The 20,040-nt window shown below is 44.1% G+C and overlaps 1 protein-coding gene across 1 annotated transcript in view; it reads right to left on the bottom strand.

Moving 5' to 3' along the window:
• The window catches only part of Alk (ALK receptor tyrosine kinase), a 647,823-nt gene that overhangs the window by 437,413 nt on the left and 190,370 nt on the right, over positions 1-20,040 (bottom strand). The window contains exon 4 of the mRNA XM_015479804.2: positions 4,836-5,000. Coding sequence (XP_015335290.1) covers positions 4,836-5,000 — 165 coding nt within the window. The remainder of the gene's footprint in view (positions 1-4,835; positions 5,001-20,040) is intronic.

The following is a 20,040-nucleotide window of genomic DNA, read 5'->3' as shown; positions in this document are numbered from 1 at the left end:
AAATTGGAGGAAGGATAAGAAATGCTGAACCTGCCTATCTGGACCTCTTGAAGAGTCTGAGAACCCACAGCTCACAGGTGCAGGGAGTATAAAACATGGGATCCACGTGCCAACCCAGAGGCAAGGGGAGGAAATCAAGGTGTAGTGGATTGATTAGTGGCCTCCAAAAGATACAACCAAATCCTAACATCCAGTATCTGTGAAAGGGAACTTATTTGAAAACAAGGTCCATGCAGATGTAATTAAGGATCCTGAGATGAAATCATACTGGGTTTAAGGTGACATAAGAAACAGATTAGAGTCAGTGATACAAGGAGAGCACCACGTAATGATACAGTCAGATACTAGGGTGATACCTCTGCAAGCCCAGGAGCATCAGGGATTGCCAGAAACCACCAGAAACTAGGAGAGAGACATGGAATGGATTCTTCCCTCAGAGCCTTGGAAGACACCAACCCTGCTGACACTTTGATTCCAGGCTATGGCTTCTAGAACTGGGACAGAATAAAGCATTTTATGAAGCGTCCAGTTTTTATGAATTTGCTTTAGTGGTTGGAAGAAACAAATACACTAGGGTCCAACAACAACCCCATTTTGGTATTTCAGTTCTCTGGTCATGTATGGAAGCATCTTTATTCATTCCAGGACAATGTTTCCTGTGAAAACTAAGCCATCTTGATGAACAGGAGAATCCCAATGGCATTGCTCCCCCGATCCCCCACCAAAAATAAAACAAAGCAAGAACTTGAGGATCAGAGTCCTGATACAAGAGACCAAAGCAGAGTTTAAATCCTCCCAGCAGAATTTAAATCCATCTGTCCTGTGTATACGTAGGAGTGAGGGGGCTGGGAAGGGGGTTTAAGAAGGGGCTGATCATATATTTTCCATTGTAAATCTAGGGTTCTTGCGAGAGACCAAAATTTTTGCTTTCTGGAAGAAGAAAAATTATTCCCCTGAATATATTCCATAAGGTTGGAAGTGGTAGACATCAAACATGCCCCTGGCACTTCTTAAAAAGTCACAGAATGTCTCAACCTGATGATTCCTCAAGATTTTATTAATTTATAATATTGTATTCCTTCAAAATGATCCGCTTCTTATTATCTTGCTGCTCTGAATTGTATTCCCCTTATTATTCTCAGCCATAGGGGCCATAAATTAAAATCATTCAAAACTGATATTCTTACAGTTCATTATCTATGAGTGGTATTATCTTTCTGCCTTTCTCTGGCCCTTCTTTACCTTGACAAGAAATATTGCAATAGAGTCTAAATACCATCCAACCAATAAATGTTCCATTAAAAAATAAATAAAACAGTGACTACATTACCCTAAAGGGCACTCCATCACTCCTCCTCATTTCCACCACAAGCATGTTTTATGCCAATAGCAGAGAAACTGAGGCTCTAAAGATGGGGGAGTTCGGGTTGGAAGGTGGATCCTTGCTTTGTCACTGTGCAGACGGGGCATGTCATTTTCTCTTCCTATGTCTTTGACCTTGTCCTTGAAGAGCAAGGGATGTGATTATATCAGCCTGTTTCATGAGGAACCTCCTACTTCAGGGTATAAGTAGTGATGTAATGAATTGACCCCAAAAGAGATGAGAGACTCATTACTGGACGTTCTCAGCCCCTCTGAGTGTCACTGCAAGAGGAGTCACTGCAATGGCTGGGAAGCTGGTCCCTCAGCTTCTATGACTGGTCCATGCTGTTTGAGTGTATACCCCTTTATTAGGGCCCATTAAAAAAAATCTCTGTCAGTGGGGAGATTTCCCAGGTGACGCTGCTCCCTGAAGGGCATGATGAGGCAGGCCCGCTTAGGCACAGTGGCTTTTGCTGTGGTTGTTCACACCACTGTAATGCAGCAGACTATCACACAGTAAGAGCCACAACTTGGGAGAGACAGAAGTTGACAATATTTTCTTTAAAAATGGATATCCCAGTCTTGACTGACTCATCTAATGGGAAAAGGTCTGCAGTCAGCACACGAACTGACCCTTGAGATGAAGCTTCATAAAAACATCAAGGCATCGATGTGTTTCCACACTAAGAAACACTGAGAACTGAACATTTATTTTTACCTCCCTTCCCTTCTCTCCTCCTTATTTTTCGGTGTAACACACATATGCTGGAGATCACAAGGTAGGAGACAGGGAAGAAGCAGGTCAGAGAGTGGCGATGCACAATTTATTGGCACCATTTTAAAAATTTAAAAAGTACCGACTTTCAAAGTTATAACACCTGACTCCACACAGTCTATGGAATTCCCAAGGAACATAATTGCCACTTGTCCTTTTCTCTTGATCTCACTGAACTGTGATCACTATCAATCCCTAGAATATAAATATTTTTTTAAAAAAATTCTACAATGATCAAAAATATGTGTTTCTAGATGTTGGGTATTAGAATCCAAAGATATCCTTAGGGATAGCTGAATAGGAATGAATCTAGAAGGGAGTCCATGTCCACCGTACAAAAGCATAGCTAAGTCTCAGAATCACCTGAGAAACTTATTAAAATGTTTTTAAAAAGAATCATGGAAATTAACATTTTCCATCAGATAGACAAAAATGACAAAGTCTAACAATACCAGTTATTGGTAAGAACATAAAGTCATGGTAAGAAACACTAATACATCAAGAGTATAAATCAGTGTGACCACTTTGCAAAATAGATTGGCATGACCTAGTGAAATGGACGAGTCACTGATTCTCTCACCCAGTAATTCCACTCTTAGTTGCATGCTCTAGAGAAACTGTTGGACATATGTGTGCACCAAGAGACATGTACAAAACCACTTACAACAGTGTTATTGTGTGATTACAAAAATCTGGAACCATCCAAATATCCAATAAGAGTAAAAGGTAGAAATTGCAGTAGTTTCATTCAATGGATTCAATCTGGTACTAAGACAATGAACAATAGCTGCAAGTATCAAAATGGACAAATCACAAAAGGACAGGATGATGCCATTTATATTAAAATGTTGCAAACATGTAAACCTAACCAAGGTGTTCACTATGGCTATATATACAAAGGTGGTTAGGCTGTAAAGAAAAACAAATGATATAATAACATAATGCAGGTAGTGATTAACTCTGAGGAAGGAGAGAAGACTGATCTAGGTGGGAGATAGGAGGCTACAAAGGGACTGATAGCATTCAAATGCCTACACTTGGTGGTGAGAACACAGGTGCTGGTTTTATTGTAATCTTTCGTGTATGCATACATTTTAGACCTGAGTTTTTACACAAGCTGCAACTCATAATAAAATTTTAAAATGTGCAAATTCCTAGTTCCATTTCAAATCTATTGAATCAATATAGGTTATAGAGCCTGAGAAGTATTTTTTTTTATCATTTCTTTAGAAGATTCTGATGCATTACTGGGTTAAGACCCAGTCTCCGACACACACACACACACACACACACACACACAATACACATCATCATCCAAGTTGAAAGAAGCTGAAAATATAAATTGACATTAAGCAATCTCAAGAGTCATAAAAAACAGGAAAGGTCAGCCCAGGAGAATGTGTAAAAGGAAAGGCGTCTCACAGTTCTGTTATCATGACAGAGTTCAGGGCTGATGTATGCTGTAAGCCTGAGAACATTAATTATTTGTGTGTCACCTCTACCAGCTCACCTGAGCCCCTCTCTGTTAACTCTCTGGTTATGTGAACCTGAAATAAACATCCTCAAGAATACGGCTTGCAGCAGGCTCTGGCCATAGCTTTTGCTACAAAGACAGAAACAATGTGGGGAAAATGCCCTTGTCTAGGACTCACCACAAAAGCCATCTAGACCTGGACCCATAAGTCCAAATTGTGTGATGCTGGGCAGTTCCTCGGCTCCTCTGAGTCCTTGCTTTCTCATCTGCCCTTCTTCCCTCACAGCATTCAAATCCAGTGAGACAGTATAAATGCAAGTGCTTTGCAAATTGAAAGTGCTACTCTGAACGTGCAGTAAGCCTATTACCATTTCAGTTATTATTTCTGCCTAAAAAAACAAAAACAAAAAACAAATCAAAAACACAGGCTGTCAATTTGGGGTCAGTAGAGTTTTCTGTGTCCAAGGAACTAGGAGCCCTAAGGTTTGGCTTGAAGAGACCTGAAGGCTGGACATCCCTCTCTCAAAACTCCACAAAAGCATAACAAGGACCCAGCACTTATTCACAGCCTACCCTTTCAGTCCCTGATAAATTCAGAAGGGGATGCTTCTGAGCAGCTCGGAACTACTGGAAGCACCATGCAAAACAAGCATGCAGCTTGAATATTCATAATGGCTTCGAAAGGAGCATTTAACCCAGTTCCACAGTACCTTCCAAATTAAGAGAGCCTGATTTAGCAAATAAAAAATGCAGGACACCCAATCACATTTGAATTTTTTAGTATGATTGGAAGAACTCTTAGTATACGTATATTCTCACTATGGCATGAGATATACTTATGCTGAGCAATCGTTCATCATTCATCTGGAATTCAAATTTAACTGGGTGTCTTGTATTTTACCTGACAACCTCATTTCAAACAGACAAATAGATTAGCACTTTATCCTATATCTGACCTTAAGAAATATATGTGGAAGAGTTAGGAAATCCTATTTCTGTTCCTTAGTAAAATGGGAAAGGGTTGGACTGATCTTAAAATCAGAGTTTGATATTCTCTTCCTTGCATGGTCCAAGAAGCTGTGGAGAGACACAGATATTAAAAGTAGGTTTCAAGGGAAACAGGGCAGAGCAGGAGTGAGGAAGCCTCATCATTTCAAACAGAAATGGGCATCCCCTTCTGGCCCTGGCCCATCCAGGACACTTTTCAGTAGCTTCTACCCTTACCTCTGGGCATCTCTTTAGAAAACTCTGCCTCAGACCCGTCCATCAAGTCCACCTGGGAGGCCTCCTCTGAGGACACACGGCGCCAGGACCAGCTTTGGTTCCCAAGGTCATGCAGTGGAGGAGAATATTCCAGCTCACAAGGGAAGTCAAAGCTGCACTCCAGACCTGCAATGAGAGCCAAGGGTCAGTGGAACAAACTCTTTCCCAAATGCAGCCCCTCCACACCAGGAAGCTGTCCACCTCTCATTCACAACCTTCACCTGTCTGGGGGAAGTCAGTTGTCAATTCCACAGGTGGCTGGACTCCATACTGGTAAGAGGGAGCTTAAGAGAAGAAAATGTGTCCTGTCTATAACTCATATGATGACAGGTGTCCAGAGAGAAGGCAGGCTAAAAAAAAGAGCTAACTGTAGGTCAGTGAGAAGCTCTGACTGTAGAGAGATGATCCGTCCTAAGAGTTGTCCTCGAGCCTACCTGAGCAACCAGTTCTCTACGAATCTGACCCTGGCTCTGAGGTTTGCCAGCTGGTTGACTGCAGGCAAGAAAAATAAACTCTCTGGCCCTCAATTTTCTCCCTGCCCATTGGGAATGATAATGTTGACCTCCTAAGTTTGCATAAGAACTCGCGGTAAAATGTATCATCTACGTTCAGTTGGAGCTCAGGAGAAGTCCTAGTCGGGCCACACCCAGATGGAACTCAAGGTCTACCCACAGTGCTGCTTTGCCAGCCCTGTAATCCACTCTCAGCCTTCCCACAGAGAAGAGACCAAGGCTGTGATGGGAACCAGGGTTTACTGTTATCTTGGAGAGAGGTCAGGGAAAGTCACTGGGTAAGGAGAGTCACGAGAGAGAAGGGCAGGAAGAGGGATGCTCTGGGACATTTATGATATTTTTGTGAGCATCCTTGTGTCCCAATCATTCCATGTTGGCCGCAATTTTAGAGTACACAGGCCACTCAGCTTCTCATTTCCCCCACTACTCAATGTCCATTATCCAAGATGGCTAATTCACTTTGCAGATAGTAGGCTCTCAAAGCTTGCTGATGGATTAGTAGAAGACGTGCCAAAATGTAAATCATTCAGCCACCTATTACTTTATTCTCTCCCCTCAGTCATAGTGTTATGAAAACAGGATGTGATAATAAAGGACAGAATATTAGATAAGGAATATGGGGAATTCAATTTCAGTCCAGGCTGGGCCAGTCACTTCTCAGGTGTAGACTTTGTTTTCCTCACCAGTAAAGTAGATGATTCTAGAAACAAGCACCTAGTGAAATCTGGGCTACATCTGAAGCTTTGCCAGTGATTTACTGGTCACCCTGAATAGCTCACTCAACTTCTCTGAGCTTTGAGGTCCTTAAATAGAAGATCTAGACCAGATGTTTTCTAAAGTTTCTTCTTGATTTTTTTTTTAAAGATTCCGAAATCCTTGCTCTCCAAAGGGTTAGAGCTAATTTGATAAATCAATCTGTGTGGCAGTGCTAATGGGTGCTAACTCCCAATTAGCATGTGTGCTTTTTAACATCTGCTTTTGGGGCCACTACTTCCCCTATCTCCAAGACGTCTGGTGTTGAGAATTTCAGAATGCAGCCGAGAAATGGGGCTGACTCTAGTGCAGACAGCTGGTGACTGGATGATCCTTTAATCACATCCATAGACAGCAGGCCTTGCCCTGAAGTGGGAGTAAAATAATTCCCACTGACACCAACTAAACTACATTTAGAAGAGGAAAAAAAGCATCCTTTGTGGGCTGGGAATGCAGCTCAGTGGTAGGGCCTTTGCCTAGTATGTATCAGGCCCTGGGTTCAATCCCCAATACTGAAAAAAAAAAAATCCTTCAATTACACTTCTATTAAGTATCTTTCTGCTTCTCATCCAGTGGTGATTCATGCTCCCCAGCTCCTCTCTAGGAGCTGCTGCCCTTCTGGTACTAAGGTTAACAGCACTCACACTCCCACCATCAGACAATCAACTTCATAAAGACAAGCTGAAATGGGTAGATCTCATCTGGGTTTGAGGCCACTTGCTGTCCAGATGCTTTATCTGCTTGGAGACTTCCTCCCTGACTCTGGAGCTGAGCTGCTGTTACACAGCTGGCCTCCAGAAATCACAGGTGGCTTTTATCTTCAGAACTTGCTCACCAGGACCCTGATTTTTGATAGCAGAATACAAGGGGAAAAAATGGTCCTGCATTTTCTATTTTGCAACACCAGAATGACTTTCAAAAAGAAAGGCATGGCCATTACACATGGGTCCTCTGGAGAGGGCCAGAAAGCTTCATCCACACTAGTGCATGATCACATGAGAAGACGAGAGTGTTACCAGCTCCCCACCCATCCCACATTGACAGTTATTGGTGCCTTTCTCAAAACTTCAATGTCTGCAACCACCTTCTATCTTGATTTGCCTCCTCCAATTAAAGATGAACTATTTCTATTTTGGACAGAGGTATGCTGGACCAAATCAGACATTGCCTGGCAAATGTGCCACATGGGCATATTAAACAGACAGACAACCGAATATCTGCTTCCAGCCCTGAGCATCAGCAATTCTTGGGTCTTTGAACTCTGGAGAGTCTGATAATTGGCTGTGCTTGGGCCAGGCTCTGCCTAGTGAAACAGACTATGCAAATGTCCTGATTATCAAATGAGTTTGTTTTGAAATTCTTGCTCCAAGGCAGCCTCCCTTTAGTTGTCAAAGCTGTAGTCTCTGGCTTTAAATAGGAATGAAGTTAACATTATTGTTCATTTTGGGTAAAATTGAATTCAGCTTTTCTACATTCTGATTTAATTTCTTATAAAACATTGAGATGCATGTTTTTCAGCCCCCTCTTTTAGTGCCTTTTGGGCAATAATTACTTGGGACCTGATTTCTATAATAATACCAGATTAAGCCTCTTTTCCTTGGGCCTTTTCTAAGGTTTTAGACCTGGGGTGCTTCTTGAATTCTTGTCTTTAACCCTTGTTGACTGGGCCTGGGAGTTAGGGACTGTAGAGTCTTTCTAGAGGGATCCAGGGCTTCAGTGAAGTGCTCAGCCTGAAGGAACCCAATATCAGAGGCAGGCCATGCCAAGTGAAGAGGTGGGGAATAACATTCATGGAGTCCCTAGTTTCCTCCATTCCTCCTCCGTGCCTTCAGAATTTCAAACCACGGCAGCTTCAGATTAAATTCAACAATGTATGAGAAACATGTGCAGTGTTTTCTTTCAGTGTTTCTTAGACCTCAAATCTGCAAACTTGTTTTATGCGCAAAGGCTTATCCATTACCCTTGGGGACAGATCTAAATGTTCTCAGTGTCAGGCCCATTTTGCAAAGTGACTGTGACCTTCAGAAGGATCCAGAGATATCGACCTTATGTTATACGCCTGTTTTGGTCTCATGGAATCTGACCACCGAAACACAGCTATAATAATGATGTGTCAAATAAAAATATATAAAAGAAAGAAAAAGACACTTTACAGAAACCTGCGGACTACCTAGTTGAAATCATTGCTATTGACTTTGTCACTTCTATCGTGGAAGAAAGGTGAGTCGATGGAGCCTTCTGGAAATGGTTTGCCTGCCGAGAAGAGCACCAAGTGCCATGGTGGGAAGTGTCTGTAGTGGAGCAGAGGGTGGTTCCAGGTCTTGCACACAGCAGGTCTGTTATTTCCTCTACACCTGGATTTCGGCACTTCAAAACTGGAAGGAAAGGATCACCCAACCTCCCTGGTACCCACCATCTCAGAAAGCCACAGATACCCTTAGTCTCTTCCTGCAATGACCCAACAGAACCTACAGACATTGGTCCTAAGACTCTGCCTGCTGTCATCTCACACTCAAAGGGGACTTGATTTGTCTCCAGAGTCTCAATGAATCTGGAAGAAAATCCTAAGCAGGTTTTCCAGACGTCTGCCCCAGGATGAGGGTCTGAGCGTGTCTCTGGGCATGTGTGTGTATTCATTTTTATCGGTATATACCGACGTCCTGAAACTTTCCCAGATAAGAGTCACATTTAAAAACCTGAATTCATTAACAATTAGCTTGAGGCACTGTTTGCCGGTGAAACGTGGCCATTCAGGAGAACTTTATGATAACTGATGAGAGGCATGATAGGGTGGCCCTGTCCAAAGATGCCTGGTCCCCTTATCAGAACCCCTTGGCTGGGGAGGAGTTGGCAGGGACCAGCTACTCTGAACACTTTTAACCTGAGGGTGGGAATCAGGTCTCTAGGAGGTATGAGGTTACCGATACCAAAGCCGCCTGGCCTGTGCCTGGAGAGCCAGTACCAGCTACTCAGGCAGAAATGGGGCTTCCCAGCCATATCCACATGCCATGCCTGGACACTCAAGGGATAGGGGATAATTCTAGGTATTTTTCATAATACCACAGAAGGGTCAGAGGGAGACTTAATGCACTTTGAACACTTGGCTCTCTCCTGGGGTGGGTTTAGAAAAATCCAACAATTCTTTGTATTGATTTTGTATTACTGACTTGACGCTCCCAGAAATGGCTCTTTATGCTCCCCAAGTCTCAATCTACAAACCTAGTGTTCTCTTTATGCTCCCTTCAAGACCAGCCATCCTCCAGGTGACCACATGTGGCAGGGGTTTTAAGGAGCAAAGGCCTCCATGAGCCCACTAAATGATGTCTTTTAGCCATGGCCCAACATAAGATTTGGAAGCAAATATTACAATCATATAAAAGAGACTATATATATAAGAGTCATATAAAAGGTTCTATGAATTCATTTCGTGTCTTACTATGAAGTGTTTCTGAAGTCAAGCTGAGGGTCTGACTTACATTCTTATTTCTGGCAGCACTGAATGGTGTGTGTATAGACCCTGGGCCCCCGTGCAGAGGACCTCTGTGAAGGCCTGAAGGAAGAATATTCATAATTGGTAACACATACTGGGGACTCACTGGGGTCAACACCATGCCAGCAACCTTATACCATTATCTTATTCGATCCATTGGAAAGAGGTAGAATTCTTACTCCTATTTAACAGATGAAGACATTGGGACTCAGGGAAGTGAAGTCTCATCTGAGGTCCAGAGCTAGAAAAAGTAACTGAATGGTCTTTGACTAGCTTCCTGGGACACCTGGGGCCTTGACCTCCATGTCTCACAAGAAGGGGATGGTGATCTAAATGGCAGAAGATCGAGCTTTCCTCAACAGAGCCACAGTCAGCTGTAGGAGTCAAGACTCAAAGTAAGGATGAATCACAGAAACTGGACCCCTAAAGGGACAAACAGGACCAGTTCAGGGGCAGGGCAGGAGCAAGAGCATCTTAGCTATCTTGGAAAGCCCTGGTACCATCTATGCAAAGTCAGACCCGGGGTGCCCTAGGTGAAGAGCTGGTCAGAGTACACATTGTCAAAATCCAAGTGTTAATCCCAGGGGGGTGTATCAAGGCCACACTTGCAGGGCTCAAATTGCCCATCTACTTTCCTGACATTTTGCCATGCTCCTTGGGTATGGTTTGGTGTTCCAAAGACAGAAGTGAGGGTGGGCTGTGCAAGATTTCCATGGCCATTGGAATCTCTGTTCAGCAAGGGCCTGCAAGAGAATTCAATCAACTGGATTCTTAGACTTCCACGTGAAAACAAAATTATCAGGCCTGCTGATCATTTAAAATCTGGTGATATGACTGTGATTTTGTCTTGGGTTACCTTCCTGTTAATGCTAACCTATCTCTAGTTACCTTAAACCGATGTTTAAGTTCAGGGATGCACATAGCCTGGCGCTGGGCCTGACTGTTCTCACTTGTTGAATGGTGGTCTCACTGTTCCCAACCAGGCCCATGATCTTTTCCTCTATGTCTGTATCCATGTGTCTTATTAAGTGACTTTAATATCACCATGATTATTTCACAGGTGTAGAGCACAAGACTTAGAGATTTGACTCAAATTCTGCCACCTCTTAGCTGTGTGATGGGGGACACTTTGATTTTCTCTGAGCCTTGGTCACCCCAGTGATGACACTAACTTCCTATAACTGCTGAAAGAGCTCAAGGTGATGACACAGATGCTTGGAATGGCGAAATTCCCAGCAGACACTGGCCGATTCAGAATTCACATAGCCCTGCTCTACATCAACACGGTTTCCTGTTTGTTGTGAGAAATAATGTGTGTGGGGTCTTCCGGCTGCCAGTCTAAAGGAGATAATGGCAGATGTCCATTTCCTTAGTATTTTGTTGTACATGGCAAGGTCAGTGTGACCTTTTGGTGATAATCCCAGAATCAGAGGCCACTAGAATTTGTTGATGGCATTTGAAGTCAACCATTTTTCTATTATTCAGGTGGGAAAAAAAACAAGGCCCGGCAAGGGGAAAAACTTATCCAGAGTCACATCCTGGTCATAGTTCTTCACACACAGTGTGGAGGGCATTGCCGCTGGCTGGGGAGGCCATTCTGAATGCCACCTCCCCAGGGAGCACCAAGCCTGAGCCCGGCTGAATGTCAGCGTCTCTGAACCAGCAGCTTCCCCTTCCTCAGGCTCCACTCCCTGGCACATCCAGCTGGGCTAGTTTGCTTCCTGGCATACACAAATGCCAATGTATTCCTGACAAGCCTGCTTTGTGTATTCAATAAAGAACCACACGAAGTGTCAGACATATGTGGCAATTCTTTTACAGTTGGCCTTCAGAGGCATCTGTATTGGAAGCTACAGTTCATTAAACAGAGCCTGCGAAACCAGCTTTCTAAACACTGTCAGGCCTTTAGGACTGCTCCCAGCTCTACGAAGTCCCTCTGTAGCCACCGATTCTGAGGCACGAGCCGGGGGTCTCCTTTTCTCATGGGCTTTGTCAAAACTTCACAATAGTAGACTTTTAGTGACCAGGGACCTTGGACACCATCGGAGATGAAGAAACTGAAGCCAGAGATATTCTGGAACTTGCCAAAGAATACACGATGGTTGCAGAATTGGTATGAAAATTTAGTTCCTAACCCTGTGAGGATTATTATCATTATTTAAAACTGTGGATAACAAACAAGGCAATAACTTAATTAGGAAAATTCTCAAAAATCCAGAACCTCCTGCCTTTTTTTTTTCTTTTCTTGAATAAGCTAGCAAAAACATGCATGGCTCCGTTTCAAGTGTCTCCCAATGATTGGAGGGCTCAACTAATCTTCAAAAGGGCTTTGTGGGTTCTCTCATCTTTGAGGTACTTTTCTGCCAACAAATTGCTTTGTGGTGGTTGCCGGAAGCTCCCTGTTGGTGGGCAGGTCTGTTCGCAGGCCAGAAGCTACAGTGAGAACAAGGTGAAAGAAAGCAGCAGACTAGGAATGAAGGGGAAGGATCACTGGAGAGTTCTTGGAAAGCCTCCCAGCTCCAGGCCAATTAGCCGTGTGCTTGGGGGCAATTCATTTAACCACTTGAGTCTTGGTTCCCTCATGTTTAAATCAGGGAGAATTTTAACACTAATGATGATGATATAAATAATCATTTCTGCTGTGGTGTTCTCATAAGTTAATAAATATGGACATGCTTTCTTAGCTATATAGATGGATGCTCTCATTCCCATGGTCCTGAGACGCACACACGTTGCTTTATCTCTCTGTGCCTGAGTTTTCTCACCAGGGATTTAGCGATCCACTGAACTGACTTGACCTTAGAGGACCCAAGTGGATGCCAACTAGAACAGGTGCCTTTATCAACTCCTAGGTGTGGGGCACTAAGGTGACTTGGAAGGCAGGTCAGGGAGCAATTAGAAGCACATACCCTGCACAGGGTCAGGCTGCACAAGTTGAAAATTGAGCTCTGCCATACTCAGACACTTGAGGGATCACGTACTCAACCCAGGAGCCCTGAATTCTATCCCAGGCTTGGATGGAAAAGGATTGTGTTCCTCCTTTCTGGATCATCTCCTAAAGGGGCACTTAGCCCAACAGTCACCTTTGATATTAATCTACCAGATGCTATCGACATCTGGTCACTCACTTCATAACACTAAGTACCAAACCTGGCCCCTCTCTGTCCCCATCCACTAGCACAATTCATTTGTCACGAGGCCCCAGAATTTGAAATCACTTATTTCCTTCCCATCACCCGGCTCCCTGGAATGCATCTGGGAACCAATCACCCAATTCAAGGCATCTGTTTAGCTCACTTATAATCAAGCTGCAGTGAAGAAGGGCCAAGTCTCCTTCAATCAATCAATTATATAAACACAGCCTCGGAAGGGGAGGTGCATGTGCCCGAGTTTGCACAATGGGGGGAGAGGCGCAGAAAGCTTGATTCTCATTGCCCTTGTCCATGGCCGTCAAATGCTACAGATAGGAAAATGAGACTCTGTGTGTAATCCCGGAAAAGAATAAGGGAAGTAATTAAAACCAAAGTTAGCTAGCCCAGCTCCTCATTTTAGAGATGGGAAAACTGAGACCCAGGAACAGAAAGTGACTTGACTAAGGTGGCATCGTCTTGGTTCTGGGAAAGGAAGAGAACTGAGACCAGAATCCAGATTGAACGCCCAGTCCAGTGTTCTCTTTGCAATTTCTAGAAAACATGCATTTGGCATGCACATGTGAGTGTGGGTGTATAGTGCAGGGGGCAGGGGCGTCTCTGATAGAGTAAAGCATGCTCCAGAGGTCCTGGTAAAAGCCTATCAGTTCCTGCTGCTGCTCAATACTACATCTATCTGAATGGTGTTTCTGAAACAAGAATATTGAAGGGCACTGAGCCATGTAGCGTCCGTCACAATAGGTGGGGAGCCTGATGGTCAAGGGAAACTCAGAATGTGCAAAATGGCCCCCTTCACTTCTCCTCTGTCTCTGAAGGGATATAACTTCCAGAGTGTTGCAGATGACTGTGGGTTGCTAGCTGGTGATGATCTTGAAATTCAGGCAGAGACCCAGACTGCTCTGGTGTGGACGCAGCCTGCCAGGGACTCCCAGGCCAATGAGGGAGATGAGGGACTTGCCCTTATCTGCCTCTGAGATAGGCAGACTGGTGAGGCCAGGGGGCCACAGGGCATGGGAGAATCTGCCTAGGAGGCCAGAGGCTCAAAGACCTCCAGGCAACTTCTGGAGTTCAACTTGAAGGTTGAAAAGATTTTGACAGATGGTGCAGGTTTAGCAAGGAAGTTTGCTGAGAACAGAGGAGGGAATAAGATTATTCAAGATTGGCAGGGAACTAATAGTGCTTAATTTAGTCTAATTGTATAATGGATTTTGAAGCTGGGCTGCATGGAATAATAGTATGATTAAAGATAGAAAGGATTGCAGGTTTTAGAGGGAAAAACCAGGGACTTAAAGAGTTTTAAGCCAAAAGCTTCCATTGTATACAGCCATGACACCAAAATCCAGAATACCAGCCTCTCCATAAATGGGTCTTCTTCCATTTGAAGGTACTCTGGGCATCTTCAAATCTGTCCTGCCAATTAGGAATCATGGTCATTTCCAGTTTACAAGTGAAAGACCAAAGACAGTGGACTGGTGGCTAAAGGTAATAAAACTCATAAGAATCAGAGCTGGGATCTCACGTTAAAATTCTTTTCTCATCACTCTGGGCTTAGCTTCAGACAGAGGCAGCAGAGCACAGCACACGTGTGGCTATCGCAGAGGAGACGTAGACAGGCAACATGGAGGGAACTAAACACCTGTGGTTTCCAAACCTGGTCATGCAGTTCAGGGACTCTGAGAATCTAGTTTTTTTTTTTTTTTTTTTTTTTTTAGGGGGGGGTGGGTACTGGGGATTGAACCCAGGGGTGCTTGACCACTGAGCCACATCCCCAACCCTTTTTATGTTTTACTTTGAGTCAGAGTCTTGCTAAGTTGTTTAGGACCTCCCTAAGTTGCTGAGACTGGCTTTGAACTTGCAATCCTCTTGCTTTAGCCTCCCAAGCCATTGGGATTACATGTGTACATGAATCTGGTTTTTAAGGTGCTCTCTAGATGATAGTGAAGCAACTAGACTGAGCCTAGCAGTGGATTCATTGAAACCAGGGAGGGACTGACCCCCCACTAAACAATCCTTGGGACAACACAACACTGTGGGGCTGACAGAGCCCCAAATCATTCAGATGATAAGATGTGTGAATTTGTGGATAGGACTGACATGTGAGAAAATAATTTGTAAGCCCAGATATTGAGGAAAAATGCCATCGTCCCTACCTCTGTTGAAGAGAAGCTGGGATGGGCTCTGCCTGACAGATGGCCCGGGTTTGAATCTTTGCTTTGCCACTACCCCTGAGGGGAACAGTGACCTCCCTCAGCTTTGGTCTCCTCCTTTGTAAGGTGAGGCTATTTAACCAGAGAGCTGTGGACCCCAATAGCTCAAGACGTCAATGAGTTTCTCATCAAATTATTCTAGTCATCTTCCCAAATGTGCTGGTTAAAGTCCTGTTAATCTGAGCCTCATAAAGTTTTGCATCTGAGGCTGCTCTTGACAAATCATTTCATTTTAAGAGGATTGCCTCTCATTTTTCTCACTCTTGATCAGTCATTTTCCTGCATGTGTTTTGGACACATGTCTTTCTAGGTTGGTTAGAAATGCTCTGTGTACAATATCTCAGATGTCCCAAAGCTGTCAAAACAAAAATTCCTCAGCTCATTCATGTCTGCTGAATATGCTTTTTTAGGTTGAGTAGAGGAGAAAAAAAAAATAGCCTGCCCAAAGTTGTTAAAATCACAGCTTTGAATTCTCAACCAAAGTAAGTCTAGCCTAGGAACTGTCCTCCCTTTAGATACATCTCTCTCCTGAAACCAATTAATTTGACTTCACCAATGAGGGGCTGATGGGAACTTCCCCACCTTTTATTGAAACAGAGATCTCCAGGTTCTGGAAGCTCTAGGTTAGGAATGGAGAAACCCAAGTCCACTTCTAGTTTGCTGGATTCTCCAGCGAATATTATGGTCTAGTGTACATTTATTGAGAATGTGACTGATTATAACACCCTAGGGTAAGTACTGTGGATATAAAAGGAAAACAGATGTGAATTCTCTGACCTCTACATGTTTATAGTCTAGAGAAATGGAGGTACAGGACCACAGGTAACAAAGACACCAGGAACAGTGTGACATCAGAGGTGTGAAGTCCTGTGGAGAGACACTATGTAAACACAAGGATAAAAGCGAGGTCCACAGCCACCAGGCTGGTCTTATTTAGAGGTCACAGCGTGGTCACCAGCTGCTGAGCATGAACACCTGCTGTACAATAGCCCAAAAGAAGTTTGGCTAAATCTGACAGGCATGCTGCATCTTTTCTGAGTCAGAGCAAACCTTCCTTGCAAGGATCCAAGGTCATTGGACCCAAGGAGAGTCTCCCTCCACAGGACTGTTGGGGTGTTGGGAGTAATGCACATACGTTTAATGTCATCATCCAATGAGTATTTAAGAAGCACCTTCCAGATGTTTGAGCCCATCACATCTGCGATAAACATTAAATAGGTGAGAATCTCCGTGGCAGGCAGGGACACAGAGCTGGGCAAGTTGTTACATGTGTATTGGATGACGGAATGTAAGATAGATAGGCAGACAGAGAGACAGACAGACAGATATAGTGATGTGCAGCATCTCCCCCACCTTTCAGTTGGGTAAATTAGATTCACATACGATTCCTTTATCAGGTGACCTAGTTTACACTTGAACCACCAAGGGAGATGAGTGACAGACTAGAAGAGTGATTTGTTAAAATGAACCAAAAGGAAAAGCCTGTTTCATGAGATAGGAATCACCTAAAGGGTTTCTTGGAGAATCTGGATGATCAGAAAATATTTCCATACAATTCAGACTCTGATTTCAAAAGGGGGATAATACTATCTGTCTTGGTTAAAAAAAAAAATCCTATCAAAAATTTCCATCAAACAATTCCAAGGAGAAAGCAAGATCTGGATAGCCTAGGTGCTCAGGTAAAGCTCTGCGGTACAGGCAGGGGGCTCACCTGGCCCCAGGTTAGGCTTTAGGAAGACAGGTTGAAGGGGCAGAAAAACACTAAGTGAGAATAAGAAAGTGGGAAACACGGGGAAAAGAGGAAGCATGTAAAACATATAAGGTATTCAGCAGCGTGAGGAATGATCTCTACGGTCCTGCTCTACCTCGTTTCCACATAGCTTCAACTGATAATGGATGGCTCTTTGGTCTAAAAATTCCTCATTCTCTTGGCTTTTGTGGTTGCACCATATTCTGGTTCTCCTCTCTACTCCTCCACTTCCATTTTTCATGCTCCTCTTCCTCTGATCTTCTTTGGGTCTTCATCTTCCAGCTTCAACCTGTCTTGATGCCAGTGACTCCCCATCTCCCTTATTTCCTCGGAGACCTGGGTTCACCACTCCCTCCTGGCCATCTTCACCTGATGGCTTTTCAAACAGAACTTGTTCAATATGGATCTAGTCCCCTTCTCCTCTGTCTCAATGTTCTGGACACCATCTCTCCTTGCCAAATAGGAGATGGTGTCTCTCCTCAAGTCCATCCACTCGACTTCTCAAGCTGGGCTCTCCTGGAGAGCCACGCAGGGCCTGCTTACCCCACATACAGCAAGTCTCCCAGTTCCCTCTTGCCCCTCTTTTTCATAGCTTACTATGCTTTTCATGCTGACTCATGTCCAAACCCTGAGCACACCCAGGAGCAACTCTCTCCAGCTTCTCCCTGTGGCTCCCTCCCAGCTCCTCTTTCCCTGTGTCACAGAGCCTGACCTGTCCCTGCATATGCCCCTCTGTCCAGGCTGCCTTCCTCACTGGTCTCAGTGTTTCCAGCTCTGCTGTCCCCATCTCCAGAATGTCTACTTCCCTGGATCCTCTACAGAACTGACCCATCCTCCTCTCCTCTGTGCTCCAGGATGCTTTGGACAGGCATGTGCTTGTCACAGGGTACCCAGGCCTCCTCTTCCTCCAGAGTCCCTTGAGGGAAGGAAATGTATCCCATTTGTCTTTATCACTCACTCACACGTGTCGAACACAACCAAGACTACAGTTGGTGCTCCACAAATGTTTTCACCCAGCCTCCCATTCTCTGTTTCTGGAGGCACACTATGGGGAAAATGATACAGACAGGTAGGGATGCAGGAGGGTCCTTCACAGGGAAGGTCAAGACTGGACCAAGGATTAGGGAGCTACCTGTCCAGGTAGCTGAAACCACATTAGTGGGAGAAAGAATACACGGAAAGGAGACCGGGCAGCCGTAGGTGCCCTTCCACTTTGTCTCTCTCTCTCTCTCTCTTCCTGTGTGTGTCCCTCCTTACCTCTGTCCCTGCATCCATCTCTTTCCTTTGTGTCCCTATCTTTCCTTTGTGTCAGTGTCCTTGTTTCTGTCTGTGACAGTTGTTTTTAAATGGATCCCTCTCGACTTGTTTTGTCCATCTTCATGTCAGTCTGTCCACCATTCTCTTGATTCTCTTCTTTCTGCTTCTCCTGACTCAACTCGTCACTAGCGGAGCGACACACTCGTCATATTTATTGAATGGGTTTATTCATCTTCGTTTCAAAGGTACACGACTAAGAGGAGCATTTCCAACCTGTCTCTTCTAAGCCAACTGCTTTTTATTGAATTTCTATGGATTGAGTTTGTTGACTCCCAGCAGGTCAGCGGAGCTCGAGGTGATAGATGGTTCCTGCTCCTGGGCCTTGTATGACTGCCGGCATTGCAATTCCCTTTGGGACTCAGCCTTTTTGGTGAATGCATCCAGAGGCCTTTTGCTTATTACGTTGTAGATAACAACACAGATGCATGAGCCACAAAAGAACTCGATTCCTCAGTTCAGTGGAGCAGGGCTGGGAACAGAACACAAAGTGACCTGGCCTGTTGGGGGCAGAAGAGTTGGAAAGAAAGCTTTGGGCCCTGACAACAGACCACTAGGGAGCTGGGAGCTGCTTTTGACTGATACCAGGCTCCTGAGGGCCAGAATGGCTGATCACGGCCAGCCACATTAAATATGTAATTTCAGAAATGTGATCAAACTGACTTCCTGCCAGAGCCACGGAGGAAATCCCATAGGGTGCTGGAGGGCCTTTCTGTTTTCCATTTTTGATTCTGTGTTGGGTTAATATTTTTTTTTTTTGAGAGAGAGAGAGAGAGAGGGAGAGAAAGAATGATATTTAATTTACCCAGTCTTTTCAATCAACGAAATTGATACATTAGCAGGATGGGTGGCAGTGGTGGCAGCAGCAGGGAAAGTAATTAAAAAGTCTAATTTTTCTTTCCAAAAGAACCAGCCTCTAAATTGGATAGGTCCCCGTGGACTAGAAAGTAGACAAAGTTTTAATAGAACTTTTATTCAAAGTCCAACAATGGCTTTGTTATGCTCAGATATTGGGAAGAATACTTTCTTTTTCCAGGAGTCAATGTTCCGGACATTGAGGGCCTGGAGGGATAAAGATTTATATAAGTTTCTTAGGGCTGTCATAATGAAGTCCCACTCGTTGCGTGGCTTAAAATAATAGACATGTTCTCCTCCCACGGCACTAGAGGTCATATATCTAAAATCAAGGGGTTCACAGGGCTGTTCTGCCTCTAAAGCTCCGGGAGAGCATCTGGCCTATGCTTTTCTCTTAGCTTCTAGTGTTGCCAGCAACCTTGGCTTAGAGGAGCGTCGCTCCGACCTCTGATTCTATGGCCACACAGTGAGTGTCCTGTGTATGTCTGTGCTCTGTGTTCTTATAAGCACACAAGTCTTATGGCCCTAATCCAGTGTGGCCTCATTTTAACTTAATTACATCTGCAAAAACTTTACTTCTCAATAAGGTCTCATTCACAGGTACAGAGGTATGGGGATCTTAATGGACCTTTTTGAGACACAAAATTCTACCTATAAGAGAGACCGTATTCTGGGGTGGAAAGGAAGAAAGGAGAGCTATACAAGACTATCTACCACGTTTAAGGAGAGGAAAGTTACCTAGCCTACCTCTTCTTAAATTGGGAACAACAAGGCTTGGGTGGTACAGCTACCCAAGGTCTTAAATATCAGACTGATCTTTCGGTCCAAACACCAGGTCTCCCAGGAAGTCTGAGTGTTCTCGCTGGAAGGCTCATCTCTAAATTACTCTGTGATGTGTTTGTAGAGCCCTCAGCTTGAAACCAGAAAACCTGGGTTCACTCTTTTCTACTGTTCACCTGCTCTGTAGCTGGAGAGCACATTAATAAACTCCTCTGACCCTTGATCGACGTTTCTGTAAACATGGGATAAAAAGTCATTTCCACCCACTGTAATTTTATAACACAACTTTAATGTGAAAAATGCTTGTGAAAGGTTTTGCCAAACTATCAACAATTTTTTTAAAAAATAAAAATTCC

Source organism: Marmota marmota, unplaced genomic scaffold (assembly GCF_001458135.2).
Source record: "Marmota marmota marmota unplaced genomic scaffold, marMar, whole genome shotgun sequence".
Classification (NCBI taxonomy): domain Eukaryota; kingdom Metazoa; phylum Chordata; class Mammalia; order Rodentia; family Sciuridae; genus Marmota; species Marmota marmota.
Note: the sequence above shows the minus strand (reverse complement) of the source record. Positions and strands in the feature narration are given on the sequence as shown.